General features: G+C 63.8%; 3 protein-coding genes across 3 annotated transcripts; all 3 read left to right on the forward strand.

Annotated features, from left to right (window-relative positions):
- Positions 1–837: 837 nt before the first annotated feature.
- On the forward strand, positions 838–2,451 carry LDBPK_241490 (hypothetical protein, conserved; the record flags this gene model as incomplete). Its single annotated transcript, XM_003861192.1, has 1 exon — positions 838–2,451. One exon carries the CDS (start codon positions 838–840, stop codon positions 2,449–2,451), a length of 1,614 nt encoding a protein of 537 aa, XP_003861240.1.
- An 804-nt stretch (positions 2,452–3,255) lies between these two features.
- Positions 3,256–5,064, forward strand: LDBPK_241500 (protein kinase, putative; the record flags this gene model as incomplete). The annotated part of the gene is made up of 1 exon (XM_003861193.1): positions 3,256–5,064. The coding sequence occupies one exon, from the start codon at positions 3,256–3,258 to the stop codon at positions 5,062–5,064; it is 1,809 nt and encodes a 602-aa protein (XP_003861241.1).
- A 2,305-nt stretch (positions 5,065–7,369) lies between these two features.
- On the forward strand, positions 7,370–17,488 carry LDBPK_241510 (multi drug resistance protein-like; the record flags this gene model as incomplete). Its single annotated transcript, XM_003861194.1, has 1 exon — positions 7,370–17,488. One exon carries the CDS (start codon positions 7,370–7,372, stop codon positions 17,486–17,488), a length of 10,119 nt encoding a protein of 3,372 aa, XP_003861242.1.
- Positions 17,489–17,536: the final 48 nt, after the last annotated feature.

Genomic DNA, 17,536 nt, shown 5'->3' on the forward strand with positions numbered 1-17,536 from the left:
AGCCTCCTTCTCGAGCTCGGGCGGCATGCGCCTGCACCATCCCCTGCTGTCGCCGCGCGCCGGACGCCACCGCTTCCGCCCTCGAGTGCAGGACCCTGAACGCGGCCCGCCGTGGATGAAGGCCTGCAGTACACCCAGGCCCGTGCGGTGCCGGTCGAGCGGGGTGTATGCGGCAGGAGTGGACGAGGAAGGAGAGGGAGAGCTCGATAGAGACGCGTGGCCCGACTCGACGGCAGGACGGCTCGTGCCGGTCGACCAGGACTCCGCCGTGGGGCGGCAGAGGTCGGTGAACTGTGGTTGTGCATTGCATCGATCAGCGGACTTGTTCGTGGTGGCATGAGGCGTTCCAAAAAAAAAACGAGAAGAAAAAGGCGGTATCACTCGTCCTCCCTGCTCCTGTTCGGCTCGATGCGTGGATGTGCATGCCTACTTGTGCAGGCCTGTGCCTGCCGGTGGATGCGTGCGGTTTTCGTACGCTTACGGGTGTGCCAGCACGCGCCATGTCACGCACCATCATCGCCCTTATCGTGGCAAGCGCTATCATCCTTTTCTGGATGCTTTCTTCTTTCCGCGTGGTGGAGGGACCCCGCAGCGATTCCCGAGGCACTCAGAGGAATCGAGGGGCAGCACTGAACGCAGTCTTGTTGCACATATGCCGCTCTCCGCATGCAAGCACACGCGTCTTCCGACTTCCCCTCTCCCTTCGCACCACACCGCTGCTCAAGAAACCCCAGCAAACCCAAGCAGGAGCAGCAGCGCTCTTTTTTTCATCGTTTCGTGAGCCCCGTCGCCAGCAACTTGGGGGGCGTGTGTGTGCGCGAGGCAGCTCTGTGAACGATGAGGAGGCCGGTCGCTGGCGTAGTGGGTGCACCGCGTTGCGCCGGTGTTCTTGGCGGCGCCGCGGCGTTCCTCCACACACCAAGTCTTCTGCAACCCTTCCTGCGTGATAGCACCGCTGCGGCAACGCGAACGCCTCGTCGGAGCCTCTCGTCCTCGTCGTCTTCGCCCTCCTCCGCTTTCAGTGGCTCTCCCCGTTGCGGCAGCGCTAACAGAAGCGCCGAGAAGGGCTTCGTCGGGTGGCTGAGACAGCTCTACCTCGACTTCCAGATTTATCGCGACCGCCAGCTCGACGCTGTGGCGGCCGAGGAGGCGCAAGCGGCCGTCGAGCAGCGCTTCTACGGGGACAGTGACGGCGCGTCTCTCTCCGCCGCTGCTGCGGCAGCCACAGCTACAACTCATGGCGGGCAGGCCGGTGACACGCAAGCTCGCGGGCGCCGCTCGCCGCTGATCTCGCGCAATCCCACCCTGTGCCCACGCAGCGTCCTTTTCGTTCCAGGCTCGAAGCCGCGCGCCTTGGCCAAAATTCCAACGCTGCCGGCGGATTGCTTCATACTTGATCTCGAGGACAGCGTCGGTGCGGCGTCGAAGCGGCGGGCGCGCGAGAATATTCAAGCTTTTGTCGAAGACCTGCAGAGGGAGCAGCGCACACAGCGGGCCGCCCAGGCTACCGCCGCCGCCGCTGGGAGTGGTGAGGTTGCTGCCGAGGCGGGCGATGCCTATCCCCGCCTAATTGTCCGCATCAACTCACCGGACTACGACCCGGCGACGGCGATACTGGACTTGCAGCTGGTAGGCCTGCTGGGCCCCGCCATTGAAGGCATTGCGTTACCGAAGACGACCGTGCGCACACATCAGCTCATCAAGGACTACGTGTACCCGTATCATCAGCTGTGGGCCTTCTTCGAATCGCCGCTCTCCGTCATACAGGCACCCCTTATCTGCAAACAGCAGGTGTATCAGTACGCCGTCATGGGGTACAACGACCTAAGCGCCGAGCTGCAACTGCCCATGGTCACACCCTCGACTCTGCCGGGTACTACCGACGGCAACTCCGTTAGCGAGGCCGGCAAGGAATCCCTGCACACTGCGATGCGGCTGCCGCTGTGGCAGAGCACCGTGCAGGTGCTGCTGGCCGCTCGTGCGCATCACATGTTTGTCATCGATGCTGTCTTCAACGACCCCACCGACAAGGCCGGCTTCCGCCGCAGCCTGCAGGAGTGCCGTCTGCTGGGCTTGGATGGCAAGACACTCATCCACCCGGTACAGATCGAGCCCACCAACGCGGCATACACACCAGCGGAGGAGGAGGTGGCATGGGCGCAGCGTATCGTCGAGGCGGTGGCACGCTCTGGAGGCGACGTGACCACAGTGGACGGCACTATGGCAGAGGACTTGCACCAGCGGCAGGCAAGACATGTTCTGGCGTTGCATCGAAGCGCTGAGCTCGAGAAGACGCTCCGAAAGACCGAGGTGCCGCAAGGCACCGCTGACATCTGCGTCTCTAAGGAAGCCGCGGAAGGCACCAGAGCGACTGGGGCGGCTGGAGGCGATCGCAGCGAGACTGGCCGCCAGCCACGCCACACCCCCTCCCGGCATCGTCATGTGAGCTGATGATGACTGCACGCGGCGACTGAAGTGTTGATGAAGCACACAGAGAAGCTTCCACGTCGCTCTCTATCTGTGTGTGTGTGTGTTTCGGTTTACGTGCATGCGCTCTTGCGCTCTTCAAACACTAAATGGGGAGGGGCCAAGCGGGAGCCGAACACGCGGAGCGAAGAACGCTGGACTCGGTTAGCGGGCACCCACAGCGGAGTTTTGCCGCGCATCGTAGCGCCTCAGACGCGCCCGTCACTCTGTCTCTCTCTCGCTCGCTCCCCTTTTCGTCCCTTACGGTCGTCGAGGGGGACAGTTCACAAGATGCTCACAAAGGCAGACCAGCTGTGAGTGGGCAACGCGGGACACGACACGCTTTCTCTCTTCCTCTGCGTGCTCTTTTCCCTTCTCTTGCCACCTTCCACGACCACTCTCCGTCTCAGCTCTGCTGCGCCGCTGTGCCGCGCCGCACTTATCCCCTTCCCTCCCTCACTTGTCTATGCATATATATATATATATATATGCGCATCCGCTGCTGCTCACGTCGCTTCCTTCTCCATCGCTCTAGGCGTATTCTCTCCCTCTCTCCCACCCTCTCTCTGCCTGCAAGCACCTTCATTGCGTCTCCATCAGACAGATGTAAAAGGCCATGCGCAACAGCTTCTCGCATACGCTCTTCGCCAACGTAGTGGATCCACGCAGCCCTTCACACCGACAGACACACACGTGCATCACTTTCCTCCCCTCCAATCACCCTCTTCTCTCTTCCTGAATTGCCTTAGCGGCTGGGACACTCTCGTGTAGATGCCTGGGGGAGGCAGGATGGTGACGACCATCGGCAACGGCGGTGGAGTTGTGGCCACGTGTGGGCAGTGCGGCACGGCGTTTCAAAAGTTGAGCGCGCGTTTTTGCAGCCGATGCGGCGCGCGGCGTGATATTCCAGCTGCGGCGGCCGTGACGGCCGCCGCCGCGGCGAGAAAGCCGAAGCCCAAAGAGGCGGTTGTGTCGATGCCACCCTTGGCCTCTGCCGGCAAGGAGTCCGTCTCGCGGCCACCGGCTGATGGCGCGAAGGGCACGCTGCGGCCGTTTGATCTAGAGAAGCTCGGCGAGAAGCGAAGTAGCGGCGGCGATAGTGTGGCCCCACCGCCCTTGACAGAGGTGTCGGCGTCTGCGCTAGAGTTTCGCGACCCAAGCGAGGCCACCTCCATCACCACACCCAAGCGGCGAGCTAGCCTTGCAACGGCAGCTGGAGGTGTGCTTTCCTCTGCCGTTGATGCTTCTCTGACCCTTTCTGATCAGCAGCGGCGGCGCGAGCAACGCGCGTCTTCCAATTACGTCAAGGACGGCTCACTCACCGGGCCACCTCTGGCATCGATGGCTGACCGGGACCAGCTTGAGCATGTGCTCACTTCGTCTTCACAGGAGGACGCGGCGATGGGAGGCGCTGCGGGCAACGGCGTTGACCGAAGTCACGTCCCCATTCCGCCCCCCGAGCAGCGCCCGCCGTCCACCTTTCCACTATCTGTAGCGCTAGTACGCAGGGACGGGGGCAGAGCAGCAGTGACGGATGGCGCAGACTTCAAGGGCGCCTCGGTGAAAACAGCTCCCACTGCCTGGCCGGCGGAAGCGCAGGCGTCCACGAGCAACGGTGGCGACACCGAAGAGGCTATCGCGTCTCTGCGGCCATCGGCGGAGGAGGAGGCGCAGTACACTGCCTGGGTGACGCTCTCGCCTGACGACCTCACCCCGGAGATGTTGCAGACTAGCAATGCCAGCGAGCTGCGACAGTGGCGCAAGGGCAGCCTCATCGGCCGCGGCACCTACGGGTCTGTCTATCTAGGGCTCCTTCCTGACGGCAGCTTCCACGCCGTCAAGTGCGTGGAGCTGGGCAACAGGAAGGCTGCAGCAGATCACCTCGGCGCCCTCGAGCTTGTCTCACTCTCGCGCGAGGTCAACATGATGCATCGCTTGCGACACCGAAACCTCTGCACGTTCAAAGGCGTCTACTTTGACTCGGAGAGCGCCTGCGTCTGCATGTTCATGGAGTACATCGGCGGCGGCTCCCTCTCCGCTCTCGTCAAGAAGTTCAAGCCGCTGCCATCCTCGGTGGTGCGCAGCTGGACGCAGCAGCTGCTCTCAGGGTTACACTACTTACATAGCCAGCACATCATTCACCGCGACATCAAGGGCGACAATGTGCTGGTCGACACCACAGCCGATCCAGCCACCAAGTCGCAGATCAAACTTGTCGACTTTGGGGCGGCGCGGCGGCTGACAGATGCCGTGTCGCAGAGCAGCACCGTGATCGGCACACCGTACTGGATGGCGCCCGAGGTGGTGGACGCGTCCGGAGACGGGAGCGGGTATAGCTATAAGGCGGACGTGTGGTCGGTGGGGTGCACTGTGGCGGAGATGCTGACGGGGCGGCCGCCGTGGCCGTGCAAGACGAGTGCACCAGCCGCTATCATGATGATTGCGTCTGCCACCGGGATGCCGACGGAAATTCCGGAAGAGGAGGCGACGCCAGGATGCCTAGACTTCATGCGCCAGTGCTTCATCCGTGACCCGGAGAAGCGGCCGACGGTGCAGCAGCTGCTGCAGCACCCGTGGATACAAGTAAAGATGGAGTAGTGGGGGGGGGGGAGGGATCGAGGGAAGGGATAGACAAAGTTCGGGTGAGAGCGCAACGCCCTGTGCCGCGATATCGACGACCCCCTCCACTTGCTCATCACCGTCGCCGCTGCACTGTTTCTCTTCCCTTTCTCTCGCTCTTTCCCCATCCCCACGCTCACTCACACAGACACGCTGCGCTTCTCTTGCATCGTTGCGTGGGCGTGGACGACTTCTCGTTTAACAGCGACAGGATGTACATGGAACCTGCTGGGTTTCTCTGGTGTATAGGTATACGGATATATGTATTGTCCCTCTTCCTTTTTTTTCTTTCTGCTGTGGCTATGTGTCGATGAGCAACCGAAGCGGCGACATTGTCCTCGCAAAGGACGCGACCAAGTGCGAAGGACGAAGGATAGATCGCGCGCCTGCTCAAGCAGCGATCAAACCTTTCACAACTCTCTCTCCCTCTTCTCTCCCCCTTATGTGTGTTGCAGCATCTCTTTGTGTCCGTAGATGGGCCGCCTTTCTCCGCTGTCTTCCTTTCCGACTCTCTCACACCCACACCCACACGCTCTGCATGTTGGCTCTTGTTGTTTTCTATTGATTTGCGCATACCTGTGCGCGTGTGCCCCGCTGTGTCCGTCTCTTGTGGCGCTTTACATCATCTCCGCGTGTGCCGTGCCCTGCGCACCCCTTCGCCATTCGTGTCCGTCTCTCTCTCTTTCTCTCTTTGCTCTGTACTTAAGCAGTCTGTAGCGACCGGAATACACAAGGAGACGCACCACCCACCACCGCCACTCCGATAAGGAAAGCGAAACACGACCACAGAGGAGGAAAAGCGCCATGATAGAACCCTCCCTTCCACGAAGCGCCCCTCAGGAATGCATGCTTGCGTGTGCGCAAGAGCGTGCACCGCTCTCTCCTGTCTCCCCCCCCTCCGCCTCCGCCATGTCCAAAGAAGAGACGGCGCAGGTTCCATGGCTGCCACGCCCTTCTTATCCTACTCCTTCACCTTCACACTCTTTTTCTTGTCCCTCCTTGATGGAACTCCCTGACAACGCGCCTCATCCTTCTTTGCTCACTGCTGTACACATGCGCATGCATGCATCTCGGGCATTGATGCTGTGGCATACCCTTCCATTCGCTTTTATCTCTGGAGTGTGCTTGCGCACGCGTGCACCTCTCTCCTTCGGGTGCCTCCCTCTTTTCTTGTCTCACGGCAACTCCCCCCCCCCCCCCCGCATTCCCGCACTTCTTGTTCGTTTCTGTCCATCCATCTATCCAGCAGCTCGGTGACGAGTAACAGCATACGGGCACACCAACACCGACAACGTACAGACCATCATTACTGCCATCATCAGGTGCTCGTAAACAGCACACCCACACACACACACGCACACAAGCGTACGCGGCTTGGGTGGGACCGCTTTCTCAGCGTTCTTTTGGTTACTCCCTATATACTCTCCGCACTCATTGCGCTGACCTCTTATACGCTGTCCCCCTGCTTTCTGCGCGTGTCTCTCTCGCGCACCCCCTGTCTTGCTGTACACATGTGCTGGGTGCGCAGTGTGCCTGCGTGTTCGTTTTTCCCTCTCGATAGTTGCGCGCAGTCGCACTATCGAGCTGTCCTACCCTGAGAGAACAGAGGTGCTCGCTGAAAGGGGCAGGGAAACCATCGCCGGCTCGACGACCCTCCCTTCCCCTCTACTCACCCTTTTCTGCGACGGGCTCTCGCTCCATGTGTGCGCGCGCGTGTGTGCGTTTGCATATCGCTGCAGCTCTCGCTCCGCCGTCTCAGCGCTGGACCACTTGTAGCGTTGCTGTTTCCTTTCTGTCGTCTGTCGCTTTATTTCACTGCCGTTGAGGTAAGAGTGCTCGTTGCACCTGGTGCGCAAGTAGGTGTGCGCCGCCCTCCTCCCCTCCCCCTTCTGCGCGCTGGTGGGTGCGTGCTCGCTTGCCTGTATGCCTGCACGTGCCAGTGTGCGCGCCTCTCTTATTCCTCTCGTCGCGCCCCTCTTGCGTGGCTCTTACAGCTGCTCGCGCCGTCGAGGAGAGCGTGCTCGGGTGTCTCTCCGTGAGAGAGGGTGCGCGAGAGGCGGAGGGGGGAGGGATGCGGACACAAGACCACGCACACTCACAGACGGAGTCAACTGGCTAACCGGGGCCGAGATAAAGGCTTTGTGTGTTTGTGTGTGTGTGCCGGGGCATCGGTGCAGTGCCCGCTCTGCAACCCCCCCCTTTTCGCTCCCTAACACACCTCACGCCTTGTCGCGCTTCTTACCGACGTACCACGCGCGCACACGCACTCGACAGTCAAGGCAGCATGCTGCCCTCACCGAACGGGCCAAGCTCATCCTATACGTGGATGTCGGCGCACACGGTCGCGCGTGGCAATCGCGGCTGCAGTGAGGCATTTCCCCTCCTCCCTAAACCCGGGCCGAGAGCGTCCATGTGCCGCTTGACGCAGTCGGCGCCACGCACCGAGTCCGCCGTTCCTGCCGCGACGACCTCGTCGTCGAACCTTTCCCCCCACGTCGCTGTGTCGTCACTCTTGGTCGGCGACTCTTTAAAAGGCGGCGGAAGCACCTTTGGTGATGGCGGCAGCGGCAGCGACGGAAACGGCAGCGCCGGCGGCTCCAGCGATGCCAACGGAGGCGCGGGTGGCGGCAATGGTGGCCTTGCGTTTGGTGCTGCACCGGCGTCGCTCTCCGAGCTCCTCCGCATCTTCGCGTATGCTGTCCGCCTGCAGTCGTGGACGAGTTGGCTGCTGGCTGTCGTGTTTCATCTTTTCCATCTGCTGCTCATTCTTTCCTTCTGGAGCAGTCCGATCCTCTACCGCTCCACCGTCTTCTCCCAGTCGATGGCGAAGTCGCTGCTCGAGGCGCAGAGCGTCAGACAACACAGAAGGGGCAGCGATGGGTGTAGCAACAACGGCAGAACAAGACTAAGCGCCGCTGCGGGGAAGGGCCCGAGCGGCGCGGAGGCGGCTGCCCTGCTTCGCTCCAGCGAATTGCCAGCGCCGGTCTCCGTCGAGAGCGTGTGGGCTATTCACGACTCCGTCTTTTTCCTTGAGGAGGGCCATGCCGTGATGCCCACGGCGATAGCGAGCAGCTTCTCCAGCCTGGGGGGCAAGAATCACCACGGCGGCACCACCAGAAGTACTTCGTATGCTGGTCGGGACGTGCGCGACAGTGACAACGCCGACCATAGCACTGACAATGATGCGATAGACAGCATGAGTCAGGGCAAGCCCCGCGGCAGCCCGCACACGTGCATTCTGTCGCACAAGCCCGGCGGCGATGCCGGTCGCAGGGGTGGTGCGCAGAAGACGGTTGTGTCCGCGACTGCAGTCTCTACGCTGCGCGAGGCGACTGGCGCCGCCGCCATCGGCCAGAGCAATCAGCTGCGGCCGACGGTGTCATGGGACTCGTGTAGCAAGGACGAAGACCGCCACCGTGCTGCCGCGACGAGTGACGGCCCTGGGCTGCTGCGCTGGTTTGCAGGGTCTCCTCCCGTCGCGCCGGAGCACACTCTGTCGCAGCGCAAGAATCTCAGTCACGGGCTAGTCGCGCTGTCGCAGATCATCGACGCGTGGGCGGCGTCTCCGCTATATTCGTCTCCGCTGGCCCTGGCCCTGCTTTACCACCTCTACGGCGTCGCCTGTGTCATCCTGCTGCTGACCGTGACGGACGGCATGCTCACCGGGCACTTTTCCGCGCTGCGACTCTGCATCGCCCTTGCTGAGCTGCTTTGGTACATTCGCCACGGCGCGCACGCTTTCCTTATCTACTGCTGGATGCTCGTGCTGTCGCACTGGCCGCATCGCACAATGTGCTCCGCCGACGACGCGGCGTTTCTTCAGCAGGGCACGCCGTACGCGGTGGTGACCAAGAGGAGGGGACAGGTGTCCATGTTTTGGTTTTATAGAGCCGCCTTGGCCGTCGACGGGGGTGCCGAGGGCGGCGGCGGTCACGGAGGCGCTGGCAAGTTGCTTGTGGATGAGATCAACCTTCCGTACTATCTCTATGATCAAGTGTGGTACCTCAAGCCGCTCGCCGAAGGCATCGAGGTCTTCTACGTCTGCCTCCTGCTGCTGTGCCTCGTGAAGGATTTTCACCGAGTGCTGGACGCCGTCGTTGGCGTGCGCGAGCTTATGGAGCCCGAGGGGTGTGTGCGCTGCCCCCTCTGCGGTGAGTTGATGGCGTTGTACGAGCAGCGCAGCCTCTTGCGGGCCAACTCTATCTACGAACTCGCCCGCGGCTGCATATCATGGTCCGGTTGGCGGATGAGGTGGTGGTGGCGTTGGCTACGCAGCCCCGTGCAAGGCAGCTGCAGCGACCACCGTGTACCCACACCACCTCTGCCGAGTCCTCTCTGGCGCTGGCTCTTGCCGGCGCGGCTCGGCGGAGGCCCGCTGAAGACGCCGCTGGCGGTCTCCGCGACCGCTGGCGCACCCACGGATGACGGTGACGCCTCCCTCACACCGGGTATGGGCGACGAGACCACCTTCACACTCGCCGAAATTCTCGAGGATGTCGAGTTCTACGAGCAGTCAGCTGTTCGTCGCAGCGCGGCGGCCCCGCAGGATACCACCACGGAGGCGACGGCGCATCTCACGCAGTGGCTGAGGGCGATGCCATGCGCGGCACGGTCGCCGATCGTACGAGTGCAGGACGGCGAGCATAGTCGCAGCAGAGCCCGCAATGGCGGCTTCTCAGCTGAGCAGGACGAGGAGAACGCCGCGGCAACGGCGGGCGCGCTGGCGCTCGGGTTGTCGGCCTCTTCGTCGTCTGAAGAGTGTGTGAGCGCGGGGCTGGTGACGGTGGCGCCCGCCGCCGCGCCCGCAACGCCTGACATGGGCGCTGCTACAGCACCGGCACACGGTGCTCTGACTGCGTTCGCCAAGGCAGGGCCTCCGAACCCCTCGCCGACCCATTTGGTCGCGTCTTCCATCTCCGCCAGTCCCACTCGTCGTCGACACGGCCGCCGCTCACAAGACCGTTTGCAGAGGTCGTTGAACAGCAGCCAACAGTCGATGACGCCGCGGAAGCGCCTGCAGCGTCGGACTCGATTCACGGAGGAGGTGCTGTACTGGAACCGTGCCACGCGGCACGTGCATCACCGGTGCCCAAGGCTCTACTTGGATGCACAAGAGGCGACCGACGATGAAGACGATGACGGCAGCGACGGCGGCAGCGCCTCGTGTGAATGCAGCAGCGAAGCCTCTTCAGCGACGTCCTCCACTGCGGCCACGCCGACGTCCGGTTCACTTACTCGGCCGGCGACTACCGCATCGGCGCGCGCGCACGCCGTCAACCCTCTGACGGCAGTTGACTGTGCGAACTTCCACCAAGGCGTGCTGCACCGCTCCCTCTCTCCGCGCGCTGGGCCGGGTGGCAGGTCCGCTGGGACCGGGCGTTTCTACATGCCCCAGCTCTCTCCTGAGCTGGACGAGCCATCGCGCGTGCAAGAGAAGCGGCCCCAGCAGCAGTCGCAGCAGTGCACAGCCAGCCATCAAGGCACCTCTGCGGCAGGTGACTCGACGCACCAGCGTAACGATCGGATCATCGGCCCGGACTTCTCGGAGGCACCGTCCAAGCTCTTTGCACAGGGTCCGCCACCACAGTCGGCTGCTAAACACATAGTGGAACGCGGCCTGTACGACCCCAACAAGGCCGGCGAGGACGAGTTCAGGCCCGGCAACGCCTTTCAGTCGTACGATCGTGCAGGGTATCTGTCGCGGCTCACCCATAGTTGGCTGAACCCGTTGCTAAAGTTCGGGCTGCTGGAGCCGACACTGCTGCGACAGGAGCGCTTCTTGCCCTCGCTGCCGGAGGAACTGCTGTCACTGGACAACATTGCGATGCCGGCGTGGCGTTTGTGGGTTTATCGAAAGGTGTGGTTCGCCGCCTACGTGGCGAAGCCGGGGGAGCTGCTCATTCCCGGCAACGAAGCTATGAATCGCGCCGAGGAGGAGCTGATGTCGCTTGCCCACCTGCACGAAGCCGACCGCAGTGAGAGCGGCGAGGAGACGGAGAGCTTGGACGGCAGGCAGACCGCTGTCATGCTCGGCCATACTTCGTTTAAGCAGGCAGCCAAGTTTCGTCCGCAGCGGCCGCGCCGGTGCTGGCAGGAGAGTCTCTTGTGGGCTCTCTCCGCGCCGGTACGGTGCATCCTCGTGACACTTTTCTATCACGTATACATTGGCACATCGCGCACGGTGCGCCGCACACGGCGGCGTCTCGCTCGCGAACTGCTGAAGGACCGCCTTAGCACCGCCGCCGAGAACCTGTACGACCCCAACGGCTATCAGACTGTGGAGTCGAGCGAAGCGATAGAGGAGGCGACGTGGGCGCTGACCGAAGTGGCGTCCTCGTGCGGCAGCAGCGCTGCTGCGCCATCAGTGGGCTCCGCTCTGCCGACCCACATGCGCCGGCAGCTCGCCCTGAGTGATGTGAGCCTGTACTACCTCTTCCTGGAGCACCGCTGCGGCCGCCGCTTTCTGCTCGTCGCGGCACCTCTGCTGCTGCTAAGTGAGCTGCTGACCGTGGCGGTGGTGCCCGTGCTTGAGCTGCTCACTATGTGCCTGCAGCGCGTGGATTCCGACATGGTGCCGCACCGCCGCGAGGCCCCGAGCGATCAAAGCAGCGTGACGGAGGCTCTTCTGTGTGCCAACCTGTTGGGGGTGCTGCTGCTGCTGCAAGGTGTGGTGCACAGCGCCTACGTGGGCCAGGCGCAGCAGGCCGCAATGGAGGCGCGTACGTGCGTCTGTGCGGTAGTGCTGGAGAAGACGCTGGCGCTCCCCCTCGCGCAGCGCACCTTCACAGAGGCAGAAGTGGTGGCTTTGGCCACTGAGGAGGCGATGCGTGTCGCGACGTGCTTGAGGTCGCTGCATCTGACCTGGTCCTGCCCGCTGCGAGTGGCACTTCTGTTGCTGCTGCTCGCCAACTATGTAGGCTGGGTGGCCGCCGCAGTGGCCGGTGCCGGTTCGCTCCTCACCGTGCCGCTCTTGCGCCACTCTTCGCGCGAGGTGCGGCAGAGGCGGCACGAGGCGCGGGAGACAGCAGCGCCACGCATCGCCCTGCTGCAGCGCGCTCTGAGGCACATTCGCAAAGTCAAGGCCATGTTGCTGGAAGGGCGTCTGGCTCACTGGCTGCGGAAGGCGCGTGCGACAGAGGCCTCCCGCGCTGAGGCGGTGGCGATGGCGGAGGGCACGGCCGGCATGTTGGCCGGCGGCGTGGAGTGTCTGCTGATGGTGGCCGCCCTCGGCGCCGAGTGCGTCCTCTCCGCCAAGGAACTGCGAGACATGGACGTGCTGGTACCCGCGCTTGCCATCTTCGTGCTGCTGACGATGCCGCTGCTGGAGGTGCCGGCGCTTTTCAGCGTGGTGGCACGCGGCTTTCTCGCGATGAAGCGCATCGAGGCGTACCTGCGGCAGAGGCCCGACGAGTTTGCCGGCACTTGGGTGGATCTGACCAGCTTCACGGCGACGCAGCAGCAACTGCGCGTGGAAAACCCCGGCAGCACGCTGCTTAACTACCGCCGTGGCAGCGTGGTGTGCCGCAACTCGTTTTTCACGTGGCAGCATGACCTGACCGAAGAGCCGCCGTCGGCGCTCTTGCGTGACGTCGACTTCTGCATCCGTCCTGGCCAGTTGGTCGTCGTGCAGGGCTCCATGGGGGCTGGCAAGAGCACCCTGCTCTTGTCCATCCTCGGCGAGGTGAATCTGTTTGTGTCGTCAGGGTGCTCGACGAACGGCAGCTCGACGGGATACAGGTCGGAGAAAACGTTGTCCGTCGTGTCCGCCACCGAGGCAGCGGCGCTGGCGCCGGTATACACCGGCGGCGCCCCTGGCGCCGTGGGGGACGGCAACCGGCGCGACCCCGGCCCCGCCGCTGCGGCGGCCTGCCCCCCGGCTTTCCCTACGCCACCGAGCAACAGCATCAGTCTAGCCGACGCCGCCGCACTTGGCATTTTTGTGGCGTCGCCGATGGACTCCGCCGAGGCAAGGCGGTGCGTCAGCGCGGAGCAGACGCTTTCGGCTGTACCCGGCGCTGATGCAGCAGCGGCGCAGAGGGCGCTGGCCGGCATCGCCTCGACAGCTGCTGCCGCGGCTGCTGCGGCCAAGACTTTCATGGCAGCAGGCGGTGCGTCGCCGGGTGGCTACGCTCGAAGCGAGGCGTCGAAGTTGTCTGCCCGTAGCCTCGCTGACGATCGCGCCAGTGTGTGCTCGGTTACCACTAAGAACGCCTCACAGCTTAGCCCCACCGGCCTGGAAGGCGACGACAGCAGCACTGGCGGCTTCCTCGTCTTCGGATCCTGCGCCTACTGTGCCGAGGTGCCTTGGCTGCAGAACGACACCATCCGCGCCAACATCGTGCCCGGTGGTGGCCCGGTGCTGGAGCGTTGGTACTGCACGGTGCTGCGTGCGTGCGCGCTGAGCGCGGAGGTGACGGCGCTGCCGCACGGTGACGCGACCGTGATTGGCGAGAGAGGGGAGCTGCTGTCGCTAAGCATGCGCTGCCGCATCGCCATCGCGCGGGCCGTGTACTCCAAGTCGCACGTGTATCTCATGGACAGCGTCCTCTCGCCACTGGAGCCTCCCATTCAGGAGCACATTATCCGCGAGGTGTTCCACAGGCTACTGCGCAAGAAGACGATTGTTTTGGCCAGCAACGTCGGACTGCGATCGCTGCGGCCGCATCGCGTTTTCAGCGTCGTGAATGGCGTCGTGCGGGAGGACACCGACTTGTACACGGCCGTCTCCTCTCTGCATGCCCGCGGTGACGAGGATGACGAGGAGGCACTGATGCAGCGACAGGCAAGCGACTGCGGTGGCACTGCGGCCGACGATGATGATGGTGGTCTGTTGAAGCGCGATAGCAGTGCGAGCCAGGCCATGACCCCGCCGCTGCCAGCACTCTATGCCGAGGAGTTCGAGGAGCCGCAGGAGGCGGCCGAGGCGGAGACGTTGGTGAAGGTGTTTGTCGACGACCCTGCGGTCGCGGCTACCACGGTGCTGTTCGACGGCGACGCGGGCTTTGGTCCGCGCGATCCACGGCTGCTCGGCGAGCTTGTCGATCGCCTAGACGCCGGCATCTCTGGCGATGACGTGTCGTTGGCGGGCTCGGCGCTGCTGGCCGGCGCGGAGGGGGGTTTGGGCAACAGCGCCGCTCTACGCCCCAGCCGCTCCCGCTCCTCGTGCCCACGCCTGCCGCGGCGCTGTGAAACCGGCCGCAGCGGAGCCGCTTCGGGCGCGGAGACGCCGCCCAAGGAGGTCCCGCTGCCGGGGACCGTGACGACCAACGTGGCGAGCTGCCAGCCGTCGCTCTACTTGAAGGCGCCCACCGCAGCACCGTCACACCCTGCTGCCGATCCCGGAGCGCCGCTCCACGGCGTTAACGTGGACGGCACTGGCTGCGCCAGCGACTGTAGCGAGCAAGGCAGCAGCGCCAGCGCCGGGAGTGGCAGCAACAGCACCTGCTCCAACGATCGGTGCATGAGCAGCCACTACGCCCAGCTACTGCGGCGCGAGCCTCCTCTGCACCGCCGCCACCGCCTCTTCCTCTTCATTTTCTTGCGCTTCATGGATGGGCAGGTGGCGTGGGTGTTGTTGACAGCGCTCCTCCAGCAGGGCATCTCTCTGTGCGTCGATATTTGGACTGCAGCGTGGCTGGCGGTAATGGCGGCGCACACGACGCGTTCCGCAGTCAGCGCAACGAGGGCAGCCGTAGTAGGCCGGTCGTTCTCGTCTCGAGTGGCAGAGCAGCTGTACACGTGGGCCGCCGTCAGCGACCTCGCTTTCGTTGGTGTGTTGTCTGCGTTGTGTCTCTTGGCGATGCTGCTCACGCTACTCCGCGCCCGCGCGGTGTACGTCGGGGCGTACGGGACGATGCATTTCATCTACAACCAGATTGCATGTCGTGTGCTGCACTCGCCAGCCTCTTATTTCGACAGTCGCATCATCGCGCTCGTGACGCGCGTGCTGCGCGACGACGGCGAGGTTGCCGAGTACCGCGCTCTGTCCACGGCGGAGACACTGCTGAGCTGCGGTGCGCAGATGGTGCTGGTCGCACTGTGGAATGCTTTCGTGAACCCCGTTTTTATACTGCTGCTGCCGATGGCCGTGTCCATCTTCTACCACATCTCGCAGCGCCACGCGGTGGTGCTGCGCGAGGTGCGCCGGCTGGAGCTTGGCTCGGTGAATGGCATGACCAACATCCTGCGTGAGGTGTATGAGGGCGCACCCACGGTGCGCTGCATGGCTCTGCAGGACCGACTGCGCGAGGAATTCTGCCGTGCGCTGGATACGGCCAACACGGCCTCCATGGTGGCCTACCTGACGGATTGCTGGGTGGAGCTGCGACTGCATGTGCTCGCCACCCTCGCCGTGTACATAGCTGCCACGGTCGGCGTCATCTTCACGTTCTCCTACTCACATCCAAGCTTCACGGCAGTGGCCGTGATCGCTTGCCTGCGGGCCGGACCGGTGCTGACGGTGATGTGCCGCAGCCTCGGCGCCTTCACGGCGAAAGAGTGGATCTCGGTACAGCGGCTCATGAGCCTTTGGGGCGCGCCCCAGGAGCCGCTCGCCCTCGTCGGCGAGGCGGACCTTTATACCTACAGCCACGTCCGTCGCAAGGCGACAGGGCCGTTTGTGCTGGAGGGTGGAGATGACGCCCCCTTGCTCAAGAATGTGAGGTCGCCGACGGCGTCGCCCATGATGGGGCAAGAGGTTCGCTCCCGGCAGCGTGAGGCCCGCCAAGATGCGAAGGCGGAGCGGTGCCGTCTGCGCCACGAGCAACAGAACCGGCAGCGACTGCGACGACAGCAGCTGGGGCCGGCCGGCGGTGAGGACGGCCTGGCTGAGTCGCATGCCCCCGCATCGCTCTCCGTATTCACCGATGACTCTTCGCCGTCCTCATCGTCCAGGGAGCGGAGGGCCACTGGTGCTCCAGGCGACTCTTGCGCTACTACGCTTCCTCTGCTCGAGCTGATTAACGTCTCGGCGCGGTATCGCGCCACGCTGCCGTACGTCCTGCGCCACGTGAACCTGGCCGTCTTTCCAGGCGAGCGCCTTGGTGTGGTGGGCCACGCCGGACAAGGTAAGAGATCCATCTTCAACGTGCTGCTACGCCTGGTGGACGTGATCGAAGGCGGCGGCGTCTTCGTGGACGGCGAGGACGCCGCGCGAATACCATACCCCATTCTTCGCAGCTGGTTTGGCCTTCTGTCACAGGAGCCACTTCTCGTGCAGGGGTCGTGGCGCAGCAACCTCCTCCTCGGCTACCATTTCGCTCACTGCATGCTGATGGACGGCGCCAACGGCGGCGCTGACCATCTTTTCCTACCAACCACGACGCTCGCCTGTCAGCAGCTGCAGGCAGACGCACGTCCAACATCGAGGGCCGCCGCGGCGGTCACCGCACAGCTGGCAGCGGCGGCTGGGGAGCGCGAGCCTCTGCTGCAACGAGGCGCTACTGCTCACACTCGCGGTGGCACCGGGGCTGCTGCTGGACCAGAGGACAGCAGGGCATCTGTCTCCGCGGCGGAGAACAGCTACGGTAGCATCGACAGTGCTCAGCCATACATGCAAGCCGGAGGCGGCGAACGCGCTCACGTGGGGTTTATGCACACCACAGCCGACTTTGCTTTCAGAGACCAACGCCGCACCTCGGAGGATGGCGGTAGCCGTGGCGGTGACTGTGGCGTCGCCTCCATGGCGGGCGCAGCAGCTCGACGGCTCCGCGACAGCCTCACATCCTTCCAGCGCTGCCTCAGACGCAGAAACAACAGCGGCTACAACGAGCACATCCTGCCAGGGAGTGCCGGTGGAGGTGACGGACGTCGCCGCTGCCGCAGTAGCTGCGACACGGCCAGCAACGAAAGCCATCCACACCACCTTCACGGGCATGCGGTTAAGGGGCTGCGGCAGCCTGTGGAGGACGCTGTGCTGTGGGAAGCGCTGCGGGCCGTTGGACTCGATGCTGCAGTGGAGTTGAGCGGCGGCCTTGATGCCCCGCTCGTCGGCGACGACCTGGCTGAGACGGGCCTGACGGATTCGCAGTGCCGTCTTCTCTGCCTCGCGCGTGTGGTGCTGAGGAGGCCACCGATTGTGCTCCTGGAAGACGCCGTTCACTCCGGCGCTGAGGCGCAGACGGACTTCGCCATTCACCGCGTCTTGGCGAATGAGCTGCGCGAGTCGACGGTGTTGATCATTGCCCACCGCATGTCCACTCTGCTAAACCTCTGCACGCGTGTCGTGGCGGTGCAGGGAGGGACGTTGATGCCTATCGCTGACCTGGGGCCAACACTAGCGTCAGCGGTCACGGCGGATGCTCCAGGGGCAGGCGACGGGACTCGGTACGCGGCTGCCATGCGCCCGGCAACGGCGGTACTGAATCCGGTCGTGCTAAAGCAGCTCTCCGACCATCTAGAGTAGCCGCGAGTCGGTAATCTGCCGTTTGTGTTGAAGCCTAGCATGGCGGTG

This window comes from Leishmania donovani, chromosome 24 (genome assembly GCF_000227135.1).
Source record: "Leishmania donovani BPK282A1 complete genome, chromosome 24".
NCBI classification, from domain to species: Eukaryota; Euglenozoa; class Kinetoplastea; order Trypanosomatida; family Trypanosomatidae; genus Leishmania; species Leishmania donovani.